At 40.9% G+C, this 15,718-nt stretch overlaps 1 protein-coding gene across 2 annotated transcripts in view; it reads right to left on the reverse strand.

Annotated features, from left to right (window-relative positions):
• The window catches only part of rapgef5 (Rap guanine nucleotide exchange factor 5), a 143,642-nt gene that overhangs the window by 14,373 nt on the left and 113,551 nt on the right, over positions 1 to 15,718 (reverse strand). For both annotated transcript variants that reach the window (XM_033046205.1, XM_033046196.1), the window contains exons 16-20: positions 11,707 to 11,779; positions 10,206 to 10,355; positions 9,036 to 9,133; positions 8,382 to 8,504; positions 981 to 1,150 (exon numbers count right to left, since the gene is read on the reverse strand). In XM_033046205.1, the coding sequence (XP_032902096.1) occupies positions 981 to 1,150; positions 8,382 to 8,504; positions 9,036 to 9,133; positions 10,206 to 10,355; positions 11,707 to 11,779 (614 nt within the window). The remainder of the gene's footprint in view (positions 1 to 980; positions 1,151 to 8,381; positions 8,505 to 9,035; positions 9,134 to 10,205; positions 10,356 to 11,706; positions 11,780 to 15,718) is intronic.

Raw genomic sequence — 15,718 nt, forward strand, 5'->3', positions numbered from 1 at the left:
TAGCAGATTGGAGTATCTGCTTGTAAATGTATATTTACAGTACATTCAGAAAATATTCAGACCCCTTCACTTTTTCCACATTTTGTTACGTTACAGCCTTATTTTAAAATTGATTCATTTTTTTATCATCAAACTACACACAATACCCCAGAATGAATAATGTTCTATTGTTTTGTATGTCATTTAGGTGAAATTGAAATAAAAACGAATATATTGATAAAAAATAAGGAAACGATATCTGCCGTTGGACTAATATCTTTCACTTCACATTAACATAATCTTCAACATCACAATGCTGTCTGTTTTGGCATAGTGAAGATTAATTTCTCAACCAATATCTTTCCTGTAAGGAATGTCTTAATTAGATTATAATCTAGTACTTACTCTCTCAATGAAAATAGAAGGATTAGAAAGATAACTATGTCAAAGTTCATCATCTTTAAATATAACCAGTATGCTTTAAAATAGTTTTGTGTGTGTTCCTGGTTATTGCAGAAAAAGTGTCATAAATCTTTATATATTTCCACTTTATTGGGCACATCTCTTTTTTTTAAATTTGATTGTGAGAAAGCAGTGCTTTGATATAAATAAAGTTTTGGTTATATAATAATGATTGCTTTGTAAAGTTGAACAGATCTTGCCTATCCCCATCTCTCCAAGTAAGCTTTGCTAAATACAGACCCAAAAAATGGTGTAGAAAGGAACTGCAGATGCAGGTTTATACTGAAGATAGATACAAAATGCTGGAGTAACTCAGCGGGTCAAGGCAGCATCTCTGGAGAAAAAGGATGAGTGATGTTTCTTCAGACCTCCTTTGGTGGAGTAGCTTGGCTGACACGCTGAGTTACTCCAGCACTTTTTGTCTATCTTCGACCCAAGAATGGTATTCCTTTAACACTGCAAATAGATCACCATGACCTTGGTAATTACACTGCAAATGCCTCCATGTTTTCTTTGTACAGGCAAATATTTTCACTTACTGTGCGGCGACCTTTATGAACTTTTTCACAAGTTGCACTCGCTTGGACAACTGGTTGCAGAGGAGGACCTCAGTCGTGACCCATAGCTGAACCTCATTACACCGTTGCAGCAAAAAGTCAAGGTTGGCAGTGGTGTTCCCTCTGCGGAAAGTGTAATAAATCAGTTCCTGCTGTAAAAGAGAATTTAGCAAATTCAGTACACTTCTCAATTACTAATTAATACATCTACGAAACGCAAATATATTGCTTAATGTCAAATATGAACAGAACCATGAAAAGGTTTTGTTGTTCAATACTTTATTGATTACAATATATTATTGGAAACCTCATATATATTTTGGAATACATTATATCTATAGGCATCAGCAGTGTAACACTGACACCTGAGTTAGAAAGTTTTGAGTTAAACACCAATTTTGGCTTCATATTAAACAAGGCTTTTGTGCTAAATGAGCATTAATATCTCAATCTTCCATTTAAAGACAAGTGAAATTTTTCAATATTCTATTACTCCACATCCCAGTTCAACAATTGTTGATCTAGTTGCACAATATAATGAATGAATGCTTTATTGTCACGTGTGACAGATCACAGTGATATTCTTTGCTTGCATACCCAACATATGCAAATAGTCACCACATAAAGGGTGCTGACACAAGTGAAAGCTGCAAAGTATCTCATGCCAGGTCCATCTTTGTTCTCCCCCCCCCCCCTCCCCCTCCCTTCTCTGTGATTCTTCACACTGAAGAATTAACTTCAAAAGAAGAGGAATCAAGAATAATGTCATCAGTAGCTCTCACAATCTCTTTTTATCAATATCAATATCAATATCAATTTTATTCGTCACTTGCACATAAAGTGCAAGTGAAAATGATTTTTGTGTCTGAGGGAGAAAGGTGAGCCTAGGTCTTCACCATTTCTCACTTTAGGAAATAATACGTGGAAAAATGAGGTACTGCTATTTTCCGACGCTCCAAAGAAAATAATCCAAGTCTGTCCAACCTCTCCTTATAACTAATTCCCTCTAATCCAGGCAGCATAGTAATAACGCTCTTCTGCACACTGTACAAAGCCTCCACATCCTTCCTGTAATGGCACCGTCAGAATTGCACACAATCCTCCCAATGCGGCCTAACTGTAATTTTATAAAGCTGCACCTGACTTCCTGACTCTTATACTCAATGTCTCAACCGATGAAGAGACATACCATGTCTTCTTTAATACTATCTACTTGTGTTGCTACTTTCAGGGAGCAATGGTCTTGGACCCCAATATCTTACTGACATAAATGCTGTTAAGGGCTATGTGAGGTTGAAAAATAAAGATGGCAAGGTTAAGGAACCTTAGATGATGAGATTGTAAATTTAGTTAAAAAAGTGAAATATTTGTAAACTGAAATCAGACAAGGCCTTAGAATTAATATGAAGGAATCAGGAAAGAAACAAATAATTAGGAGGGCTAACAAGGACCATGTAATGTCATGGACAAGTAGGATTATGGAAAATCGCAAGGCATTTTATCTTTGGATCAAGAGAGTAAATTAGAAAACAGTAGCTCCAATATAGGATAAAGGAGAGAATTTATGAATGGAACCGGAGGAAGTAGTTGAGTTTTTTATCGAGTACTTAGCATCAGATTTATCAAGTGGAAGGAAATGGTGAGGTTAGGGAGGGCTATGTTGACATTCCAGGGGATGTCAATATTAAGAAGGAGGTGTTGATTTGAAAAACATTAAGGTAGATAAGTCCTCAGAGATTGAAGAAGTCTACCCCCAGGATATTGAGGAAAGCAAAAGAGATTGCTGGGTTCTTGAGAGGGTTCTCCATATCCTCTTTACCCATGGCCGAGGTACCAGAAGACTGAAGATTTCCGATGTTGTTGCTTTGTTTAAAAGTATAACAGGTACAACCAGGATTTTTTTGGCTTTGTGAACGGTAGATCATAATTAGGGAAACTATTTGAGAAGATTCTTCGGATACATTTGCAATAAAAAGTTTGGGCTTATTAGAAATGGTCAGTATAGCTTCGTCTCACAAATTATAATTGAGGATTTTGAGAAAGTGATGAAGATGATTGATGAGCAGGACAGTGGATATTGTCTGCATCGACTTCAGTAAAGCATTTGACAAGGACCCTAATGGTAGGTTAATCCAGAAGATCGAGTCACATTTAATCCAAAATTGCCTTAATCATAAAAGATAGTTGTTTCTAACTGGAGATCTGGGGGGGGAAAAAATGTAGGTGGTCTGATTTATATGTTTGCAGATGACACAAGATTTGATGAGTTGAGGGCAGTACGTAAATCAATTGGAAATCTGGGTGGGAAAATGGCAGATGCAGTTTAAAGTACGAGGTGTTACATTTTGGGAGGTCTAATGCAAGAAGAACATATATAGTAAATGGCAGGTCCATTATGAGCATTGATGAACAGAAGAATCTGTTTGTCAGATTCATATTCAGTCTTTTTTATTAATGGAAAGTCTTTTTCTTGACTGGATAGCACACAAACAAAAGCTTTTCATTGTATCTCAGTACATGTGACAATAATAAATGAAACAAAACAAAACAAAACAGTGGGATAGGGTATAGTCTTTGTCTTCTTATGGTGGCAAAACAAGTGAACAGGGTGATAAAGAAGGCTTCCAGCATGCTTGCCTTCATAAGTTGTGGCATGGAGTATAAAAGCTGGGAGGCTGCAGTTGTGTAAAACTTTGGTTAGGCCACATTTGGAGTATTATGTGCACTTCTGTTTACTACAGGAAGAACGCACAGAATACCTCAGGAGTATGAATACAAATTCACATTCTGTTCCCACTGTTCCATTTAGAAACCATGCCGGTATGGAGTCCTCAAGATTAACAAAAGCATTGTTTGTACAGAGGCAATAACTCACTCTGCTCAGGGTTTAGTCATAGCACTCCCATGCCTGCTTCCTGTATAACGTCATTTGAATGTTTTATATTGCGTATTGCTTCCGAAACTTGGCACACTGCTATCGAATGCAGTAGTACCTACAAGGATGGGCTGCTATAAATTTTCTCTGAGCAATGCATTTCCCAGGGTTTAAGTTTACACTATACAGCACAGGAACAGGCACTTTATTTCACAATGTCTGTGCCAAACATGTTGCCAAGCCCAAATCAACGGTTTTCACATAATCGCTACCCCTCCATTCCCTGCACATCCAGATCTCTTAAATCCAGGTCTCTTAAATGCCACTATCATATCTGCCTCAGCTACTAACCCTGCCTCCACATTCCAGGCACTCACCACCCTTTATAAAAAAAACCTGCTCTGCACATCTCTTTTAAACCTTGCCCCCCTCACCTTAAAAAGATGTCTATTATTTGATTTTTTCCATCCAGCGAAAAAGATTTTGACTGTCTGCTTTGTATGTGTATACTTTTATATGCTTCAATCAGGTCTCCCCTCAACCTCCAGCATTCATGACAGAACAATCCAAGTCTATCCAACTTCTCCCTGTAGCTAATGTCGCTGGTGTGTAGGATAGAACTAGTGAACGGGTGATCGCTGGTCAGCATGGACTCGGTGGGCTAAAGGGCCTGTTTCCACACTGTATCGCTAAACAAAACTTTAAAAACCCTAATCCAGGTATCATTCTGGTAAACCTCATCTGCACCCTTTCCAGAGCCTTCACATGTAATGGGGCGACCAGAACTGCATGCAATACTCCATGAACGGCCGCACAAAAGTCCTATTGTTTAATCTTATTTTAGTTAACAAATGTTATGTGGTGAAACCATATAACCATATAACCATATAACAATTACAGCACGGAAACAGGCCATCTCGACCCTTCTAGTCCGTGTCGAACACATAATCTCCCCTAGTCCCATATACCTGCGCTCAGACCATAACCCTCCATTCCTTTCCCATCCATATAACTATCCAATTTATTTTTAAATGATAAAAACGAACCTGCCTCCACCACCTTCACTGGAAGCTCATTCCACACAGCTACCACTCTCTGAGTAAAGAAGTTCCCCCTCATGTTACCCCTAAACTTCAGTCCCTTAATTCTCAAGTCATGTCCCCTTGTTTGAATCTTCCCTACTCTCAGTGGGAAAAGCTTTTCCACGTCAACTCTGTCTATCCCTCTCATCATTTTAAAAACCTCTATCAAGTCCCCCCTTAACCTTCTGCGCTCCAAAGAATAAAGCCCTAACTTGTTCAACCTTTCTCTGTAACTTAGTTGCTGAAACCCAGGCAACATTCTAGTAAATCTCCTCTGTACTCTCTCTATTTTGTTGACATCCTTCCTATAATTAGGCGACCAAACATGCTCCAGGAACAGGGATTTCAGCAAAACTGTTGTAAAATGTACCAATATCTGGGTAGAAATACCTGTGCCCGACATATAGGTGACAGGGGCTAATAAACACAGATCGCTGTAAAATGTATTTAACTCTGAATTACCACAAGCTGTTGGCCACTGTATTATATATTCAATTGCTTGTTCATAGTTCCAGTGAACTGTTCCTAGTGCCAGCACTTTGTCCTCCAAGTGATGCAGCAGGGCTTAGATCACACGATCAATTATCCATGTACTTAGCAAAGTGATTGTTGCTACCATTCGGTTAACATTGGAAAATAAGCTCTCGTTAATTTCCAGGGAATTATTTGTTTATTGGGCATTGATTTTTTTTTTAGCAGAAGCTCATCTCAATACTGTCAGGTACCTTCTTGAGCATCTCTCTCTCTCCATTACAGGGACAGACTATCGACAGACGTCTACTACAAACCTACCGACTGCAACATTATTTGGGCCACACTTCCTCCCATCCGGCCTCTTACAAAGATGCTATCCCGTGCTCTTAATTCCTCCATCTCTGCCGCATCTGCTTCCAAGATGAGGCTTTCAGTTTGAAGCCATCCAAGATGTCCTCATTCTTTGGTGAATATAGTTTCCCCCCGGTTGTCATAGTTGGATCCCACCCACATCTCCTCTTCGTCTCGTGGTTCTGGAATTGCTCCCCCTCCCTCCAGATGCAACAAGGATAGAGTTACCATGGTCCTCATCTTTCACCCTACCAACTTCCACATCCAGCACATCATCCTCTGTCATTTCTGACACATCCAACATGATCCCACCACTAGTCTCATCTTCCCATTTCCACCCCTTTCCACAGAGATCACTTCCTCCACAACTCTTTGGTGCACTCATCTCCTTCCTGCCCAAACCACCCCCTATCCAAATACTTTTCCTTCCCCACAACACTGGTACCGAAACTTCCTCCCTCGCCTCCTGTATATCAGTGAGACCAAGTGTAGAATTGGCGACCATTTTGCTGGATACTTTTTCTTGGTCTGTCAAGATCTTAGGAATCTCCCGGTTGTTAACCATTTTAACTCTTTCCCATTCCCACACTGACCTTTCTGTCCTGGGCCTCCTCCATTGCCAGAGTGAGGCCACACAGAAACTGGAGGAATCTCACCTCACATTCCTCTTGGGTACAACCCAATGGGATGAACATTGAATTTTAGGTAACTTCTCCAATTTTAGGTAACTTCCACAACCGTCACCTTCCCTCTCCCCTTTCACCCCCAAGCCCCCCACCCCACCCTTTCTTCACCCCCCTTACTCTCCTCCCCTGAACCATGGCTGACCTTGCACATCCCCCTCTCCCTATATTCCTTCCTACACAATTCAGAATGTTACTATCCTCAAGCTTCACAATTTGCAACTCATTATCTTGTTGGGCACAGACCTGTTTTTTTCATCTCTGGCCTTTATCGCAATCAAAAAATCCCTTGTCTGAGTTCACCTATTGCTGCCCCTCTTCTCTGTCAGCTTTCTTCTCCCCCATCCTTGCTCCCCCCCCCCCCTCACCCCCAACTTGCAATCAGTCTAAAGAAGGATCCCTCCCCAAAATGTCACCAATCCGCATTCTACATAGATGCTGCCTGACCCGACCCGACCCGACCTGACCCGCTGAGTTACTCCAGTATTTTGTGCCTTTCTTGGGTAAACCAGCATCTGCATTGTTTCTTGTTATTACATTATTGTCAGTTTATGATTTCCTATACTTAGTAGGAAAACAATTCCTACATTTGAAAGATCTTAGCGCAGATTATCTTAAAGCTATGGCATCGAACAAACATATTTTGAAAGCAGTGTGTTCGCTGACACAAACCACAAACTTGCGCATGAGCTATTTTGATGATGAGGAAATGTTAATTAATTGTAGTAATTCCTGACTTGCACAATAAACTCTTCTTCCTATGACAACATCAAAAGTTATTTTTCCAGTGAGTGTGAATAGAAGGAAGGAGTCAGCCTGTAATGTTTCAGTTCTACAACTGCTGGAAAAAGTGGGGGAGAGGTCAGAGTGAAGATCACCTGCATAATGTATCGGACAAAAAGTGCGCCATAAAATGAGGGCTATAAATGTGGAGGGTGAGACCGCCTGCTTTATTTACCCTTTTACCGCTGCTTTGTTTTGCATGTAAATTATGAATCTGAATCAAGTTCAGTTAAAAGAGACTACATCTAGAATCATTTTGTTTTCATCTGTTTAAAATTAAAAAAAAGAATGTAAGATTAGTGCAGATGAAAACACGAGAGGGTTGAAGGGCTTGCTTCTGTGGTGTATGATTCTATAACTAATCATCATTCCAGAATTCTGGGCAAAAGACTGAATGTTAACAACAGTAAAATCTACCATCACTTCCTTGTTCCGACAGGACACAATTTTTTTTCAGCTTCAACAAACTGGCCTGACCATTGGATTTCACTCTCCTGAATATTTTTTTTCTATTATTTTGAACAGCAATTGCAACAACAATTATTTTAAACATTCGGTACGCACACCACAGCTTTTGTTTGGCACACTAAGCTGGGAAGGAGTTGCCATAAGTGGTGACAGAAGGTGGCTGTAAAAGTTTCAGATCATGGGGCAAATATGGCTGAAGTCTTGGCCAACCAATGTATGGCACAAGTGGAGGTTGGTGAGCGAGTGGTTTGGTGGTTACACTGGGGAGAGGAAATGGGGTTAAAATGGTGAGACCAACAAACACGCCCACAAACATCAATCTAAACATTTAGTATGCTTCCAAATGTGAAGATTGAATAAGGCAGAATTGTCTCTAACAGAATATAATGGAACGGTACGTAGTAGATCATGCAAATTAATATCCATTCAGCTCAGAATAATTTTGTTCAATCAAATCTTCTCCTCTGCTGCTAATTCAGATTTTTTTGTGACAGGGAACAAAAATATCATGCTTCGATCAGTCGCCATAGTTGATACTTTGAAGTTTCTGATAATGCTGAGGAAAAGTTCAACCACCATCCCAAGATGTTCCTTTACAACAGCGGAGGTCCTAAACATACAGTGTGCGCAGATAAATGATTTCATAACTTTAATATATAACATTTACCTCGCAGATGCAGTTAAACAAATCCCAGTCAAAATTGGTGAGTTTGTTGGCTAAATGCCAGGTGTTCATTCCAAGAACTTGTATGGCTCTTTGTGATGTTTCATCATTTTCCACTGTAGGAGACTGGAATGGATACAGAAAATTCCTATTAATTACTGTATGTGTCTCTATCATAAAATTATAATGGGAATTTATTTATATGCAATGATACTGGATAATCAAAACAAAAAATGAATAATGCTTTACTAAAATGTTCTCTCTATGCTTTTTGGTAAAGGGTCAGTCTATTTAAAGTAATGCACCAACATCTTCATGCAACTACCACAAAATAACTGAACTTACTGATCTTAAACGGGTGATGTGTTGTCACACTCATATGGGCCGCACAAACAATCCCAACAGACTTGCCAAAAACAGTATCAGTGTTGAGAAGGAACTAAATGGGAGTTTATGACTAATTGTGCATTGACCAGGGTCTCACATTCTTCTTGCTTCTCCATGATTATGTAATACAGTCCAAAGTCATAACTGCCCTTGGTTTGGAAGACAGACAAATTCTCAGCTACTAAATATCAGCATTATCCAAAAGAAATCAGAGTGCAGGCAACAAAACCGGGAATGTTGATTCACAGTTTGTGTGAAATTATATCTTACCAAACAGTTGTTGGAATCTTTTCTACAAACAAATATCCGGGTGGTGGGATGAAGAGATTTGAAAATTGACACATCATCAGGTTGGAGAATATGTCTTTCTGAAAACAGGAGAAACAAATTTAAAAATTGGCAAAGTAGCTATTCCATTTCTTATCACCCAGAAAAATCAACAACTGGAAAATGCACATTTCATTTTACACAAGAACAGCAAATGGGCAGGATATTTCTGGGTTCTGTGAATCTGATGTCATTCAGTTATTTGAAAAGTTATATGTACCAGACTCAGTATGGGTCCTCTCCATGTTACACACAACCAACGTATGGACACCCCTTAAGAATGAACAGGCATCTTGGAGACCAGCGCGATATGGATAAGGATGAATTTGCTGGCTGCTGTAAAGCTGCAGACATCTTTGCTGGGTGGGAATGGGTATTTTCTATGTGCCCTCTCTCTCCAGCCATGCCACCTCTATTGAGGCCTCCGCAGTTGCCGCAACGGCGGCCCGATGTTCAGTCCCTCTCGCCAGACGATGGAACTCCGGCGTCGGAAGAACACTCTCAGTAGCTCCCGAAGTCCATAGGCTGAGCTGGGCGGAGCTCCAACCCGGCAATCCTCGGCGAAAGATCCCAGGGCCCCGCCATGTTAAAGTCAGTGCCGCCTGCGGCTGGAAGCTCCACAAACCACAGCTCCACGGTGTTAAAGTCGGCTGTCCCAGGACTCCGGAGCTCCAACACGGCGATGCCGATAAGGCATCGCCCGCTCCGCGATAGTACTTCAGTGCTCTGCCGCTGCTGAAGCTCTGGCCGATCTCCGACAGGAAAGGCCGTGCCAATCCAGATGTTAGGCCGCAAGGAGGGGCGAATATGCGGCTCGGAGAACAGACATATCCTCTACCAGGTAGTGAATGAGAAAAACAGTTTTCACCCATCCCCCACATAAAAAGACTAAAAGATCCTCCAAAACAAAACTTTTTGACAAATTAAAATTTAAAAAAGAATGAAAGGCCGAAAGACTGCCATACTCAACGGCGCTCCCTTCCGAATAATCCATCAATTTGTATTCTTTCTGTGTGAATGTAATGGTAATGATGCACCTAAGTAGCTTGGCAGGCAATTTCAAAGGGCATTTTAAGACATACTGGCATTTGGCATGTCAAAGGGGAAACTCACCCTCAGAAGATGTGACTGCCACCAGAATTAAATCATTTTCACACTGTTGAAGTTTCTCAGCCACTCTGTGAAGAATGTCCTGTGCTGATGTCGACATTTTGGTTCGGAAGCTAACATACGAATGGTCTGCCAAATATACACGGCAAAAAACTGCACAAATAAATAAAGGAGCTGTATTAAAAAATGAAATAATTTCCACCCAATTTAAATAGGCAGGTGAATCATACATGGAAGAAAACATAACATTCATGGAATATTGAAAAGATTGATACATATCCCTGTGTTACAGCCTCGTTCCTTTCACATGTAATACAGTAAATATGGAAGATTCAGCAGGTTAGGCAAGGCTGGGTGAAAGTACAACACTTAGTGCTTCAGGACTGGCATCCATCGTCAGACAGATTACTTTATATTAGTTCTCATTCAGCTTTTTGTTGGTGTCGGCTTCCGTTACAAGGAGGATTAACTATATTTTAGATTTGAAAAATCACAGTTGAGCGATATTCATACAATTTACAAAAACACTCTTCTTATACCCGAGAGGATGAAATAATCACCTACTTTACTTAAGAAGCACTAAATATATGTGGCATCCAATTTAGCAGTGACCCTAATTCCAACATAGATTGTGTGTGAACTTCTGATGTTAAATCTGCTGTTGTAGTGGCCAGTGGAAGTCTATAACGTGGATGTAATAAATTAAATGCATTATCTCATATCCACAGTACTTGTAACACAATGATGTCAACACCTGTGTCACACCATTGAAATGTCTTATGTTAATGAGTTTATAAGTTCTAGAAGCAGAATTAGGCTATTCGGCCTACGCCACCATGGGTGATCCATCTTTCCCTATCAATCCCATTCTCCTGCCATCGCCCCATAACCCCCGACACCCTTACTAATCAAGAATCTGTCTATCTCTGCCTTAAAAATATCTATTGACAGCCTCCACAGCCGTCTGTGGCAATGAATTCCACAGATTCATCATCCTCTGTCTAAAGAAATCCCTTCTCATATTCATTCTAAAGGTACGTCCTTTTATTCTGAGGCTATGGTCTCTGGCCCTAGACGCTCCCACTGGTGGAAACATCCTCTCCACATTCTCTATCCAGGCCTCCCTGCAGGATGCAGTGTTTGCTTTATGACAGGTTTTAACAATCTAACAGCATTCTTTATCAACGTTTACTAATTACATGAATTTACCATTGCCTCCAGTGCAAATATTAAATGTAAAAAGCAATGCCTAATAGAAACAGGGATTATCAATCTGTCCTAACCAAGATAGTCTTAAAAATGAGATTATTACAGCCATCTGGAAAATGTGAGTTCTCTTGGTACCAAGCCTGAAATCTGAAAATACTTTGCTGAATTAACAAAAGAATTGTGAATATTTCCCAAAATACCCCAAGTCAAGGCTAATTCGATCAGATGGGAAATGGATAAACAATAGAGTAATTGAGCATTTTATTTGTCTTCAGATTTCCCCTCTACAACTAACCTTCCTCAGCTTCATATGGTTTAGGTTGTAGCCATCTTTCTCTGCAACTGAGTTGATTGAAAATTGTTGGATTCTGTAAATAAATAAAACATGCAGTATATTGATTGATGTTGGTAATCATGCCACTATTGCAAACCAAAAGCAATTATGTGGAATTGTATTGTTACAATAAGCCACCATGTCTGACAGAAACATTTTGAAAATACTTTTTGAAACTGTCTTCAAATGCAGTTCCCATAGTTTATGAAATTCCTTACACTGCTCTTTTAGGAACATGTAACCAATGCACTGATAAGGATGAAGGCAACAATGTGTTTGGGTGTCACAAGAGACTACAGATGTTGGAATCTGGGGCAAATAACAAATTGCTGGAGGAGCTCATCAGGACGAACAGCATTCAGAGGTAGAAGGCGGCGGGGAAGAATTATCCATGTTTCGGGTTGAGACCTTGACTCACTAGAGAAAATAAAGAAGGAAGATAGCCGGTATAAAAAGGAGACGGAGAGGCGTGAGACAGGGTCAGCAGGTGATGAACGGACTAAGCGGGATGAAAGATGACGGAGCAGATAGAGCAGGTGGGGGAGGGGGGGGGAAGGGAAATGTGGAGTTGGGAGTCAGAGGCATGGGGGTGGTAGATGGAAGCAGACAATGAAGAGAGAAAGGGCAGTTGGAGACAGGTGAGGGGAGGGGAGGGTGAAGAAGGAAACAGCTGCTGGGAATGTATGTGAGAGATTTAAAGCAGGGCAAGCATTCAAATTTATTTTCTCTCCTGATTTTTATGCATATATTAAAACTCTGAAGAGATGTTTGTGAAAAGGGAAACCATTCGATATCCGGGGATGGCCTATAATAACTTATTATGCGATCTACAAATCACAGCAAGAGGCCCCCATTACAAAAGACAAACACCATTATTCAACACCAGTCACTAATCTTAATTCAACATTTTATAGTCTCTTTTCCATTCTTTGCCCCACAAATTATTTTAACCTGAAGGTTAATCCGGAAGTGGCGGCGCTGGTAAACGGCTGCGGCTCACCTGCAGTCCGTTTGTCTTTACTTTTTTTATGTTGTTTTTTTTCGTTTTGTCTAGTTAGTTTTTGTTTTTTAGGTTGTGTTTATGTGGGGGGCTTGCTGTCTCTCTCTTCGGGGGAATACGACTTTTTTATCGTATCCCCCTTCTCTGCCTCCGTCTGCGCTGAGGCCTGATGGCGGAGCTGGCGGCCTCGAGACTCCGGAGGCAGAGCCATTCAGGACTTGCACTGGGCTCGCTCCCGTGAGGGCGGCCCAGCTTGGGGCTGGAACGGCGCTCCCGTCGGAGTGGCCCAGCCCGAGGGAGGAATGGAACTCCCGTCGGAGTGGCCCAGCCCGAGGGAGGAATGGCGCTCCCGTCCGAGTGGCCCAGCCCGAGGGAGGAATGGCGCTCCCGTCGGAGTGGCCCAGCCCGAGGGAGGAACGGAACTCCCGTCGGAGTGGCCCAGCTCGAGGGAAGAACGGCACTCACGTGAGGGCGATCCAGCTCGGGGCTGGAACGGTGCTCCAGTGGCTGGGACGGCGTTCTGGCGGCTATGACCTGAGTCCGGGGTTGAAGCGCGGGCCAGCGGCTGCGTCCGTTGGACTGGAGGGCGGCAGCTTCGACCACCCCGGGCCGCGGTGTTTGAGCCGGCCCGTTGCGGGGTTCGGTGAGCCGCGGGACTGTTTGTACCATCGCCCGGTGGGGTATCGCCTCAGCGCAGAGGGAGAAGAGGAGGGAAGAGACTGCAGCCCTAAGATTTTTGCCTCCACCACAGTGAGGAGGTGCTTGAAGGACTCACTGTGGTGGATGTTAATTTGTGTTTATTGTTGTTATTATTGTATTATTGTATGTGTGACTGCAGGCACGAAATTTCGTTCAGACCGTAAGGTCTGAATGACAATAAAGGCATTCAATTCAATTCAATTCAATAGTTTTGAATTCACTTCAAGTAATTAACAATAGGTTATGGTCTTATTCTCCCAAGTTAATTGTTGGGAAATATATCTTGCACAAATTAATTCAAGAAGGAGTAAGCAGTTAAAGAAAAAGGGAACTAAATTTTGATTTAATACTAGACAAAAGCTCTCAACATCACTTCAAACTCGAGCAGTATTACTGCTTCTGAAATAGGTAACACCACTAGGTGGTGCTGCAATCACTTTGAAGATCCCTCACAACACTTAAATGGTCAGTCTATCATAAACTGAAAGCCTGCGAAAGATGTGAGTAGGCTGAGCTGAGCAGTGTGTCTACCAGAGAGCGGCATTTTAACAGATCCATTTTCATTGTAGCTCTGGGATGTATGACTAATTAAAGTCAGTGACTGCGAAGGCAACACATACTTTGAACTGAAGAATTTAAAGGGAAACTGCAGTCATTTAGGTTTAAGGAGTTGAATATAGGATCAAGAGTTTGAATTGAATTGAATAAATGTTATTAGCCAAGTTGTATACATACAAGGAATTTGCCTTGGAGCCACTCTATTGCCCTGTAATACAGACATGCATTGGCTGCATTACACAACTCTCTGGACGTGTTGGTAGGGTTACAGAATCACACCATTTCTCACACCAATGCAGGTCAGGCAGCATTTCTGAAGAAGATGGATAGGTAACGTTTTGGGTCAAGACGCTTCTTCAGACTAAAAGTCAGTTCAGACTGAAGTTCAGTCAGATGTAAAGTTCAGACTGAAGAAGGGTATTGACCCCATAAGGTCGCCTGTCCATGTTCTCCTGCCAAATCTGTTGAGTTACTCCAGTACTTTATCTCCCTTTGGAGTATTAACCAGCATCTGCAGTTCCTTGTTTCTACAGACCACTTCACAGCCTGAGGCACCCATTCCTGTAATAATGCAATTATTCAAATTCCCACCAATTCACCTACCAATATCACTCACATTCAACTTTATGCACCCCATTGGCTCCACTCATTGACTTTTTAATGTTTGAATACATCAACTGCCAATGAATAAGTTCTTATTTTCCGTTCTTTTTCACTTTCTTATTTATAAGAAGAATTAATTGTTGGCAAGACAAAATTTTGTTGCCCATGTTGTCGCCTCAGCTTATGATTTTTTTTCCCGCATCCTTTAGTCCTTTCACCCTTCAACTACATTTTATATACATCTCCTGATTTTATCATTAACCATCACATTATCATATATGTAATTCGCCACTTAGTTATAACCTTTCTTTAAATGGTAGCACCATCCTTTGGTGAATTATTTTGTGCTTCATATTTTGTTTTCTCCCCTTCTAATCATCTACCTATTTCACTATGTCATCCCTTCATTTCCAAATGGAATTCTGTAACACAAACATGCAGCAATTCAACAAATTTTGCCTCTGCTGGTCTTTCGAAAAAGCTAAACTGATAGTCCCTGCTCTTTGCAAAAGACCACCAAAAGTTCATTTTATTAATTCCGTGAAATTGGTGTATTTTGTTTTCCCATTTCATTTTTTTGTCAATAAAACTATATATTTTCAAATTTTCCTTTTCATAACTACAGTATCTGAAGATTTATCCAGATGGATTACATCTTCATTCAAATTTGGCGACCATTCATGGAACTCCATTGTGAGATGGCAAAAGCGCTGTCAATACTGAACCTCATCAGATGACAATCGACACCAAATAGTTCAATAACATTAGCTAATTGGTTTCCATGTCTTTTGATAATGCTCAGTATTGACCAAAAATACTAAATAGAAAAACAATGCACCATTTCACAGAATTACAAAGAATGTAAGATTCTGGAAGATCAGCCATGATTATATTGAATGGTGGTGCTGGCTCGAAGGGTCGAATGGCCTGCTCCTGCACCTACTATGTTTCTATGTACAGTTCAGAAGGATGGTATTTGTCCTAATGGTCCATGTTTACATTTCATGTTTATCTATCTTCATCTAATTGTATAAGCCTACACTTCTGTATGCCATTCCTATCCATGTACATTATTTCATATTCTGAGATGAGAAATTATTGTTTTGAATATTA

Source organism: Amblyraja radiata, chromosome 2, assembly GCF_010909765.2.
Source record: "Amblyraja radiata isolate CabotCenter1 chromosome 2, sAmbRad1.1.pri, whole genome shotgun sequence".
NCBI classification, from domain to species: domain Eukaryota; kingdom Metazoa; phylum Chordata; class Chondrichthyes; order Rajiformes; family Rajidae; genus Amblyraja; species Amblyraja radiata.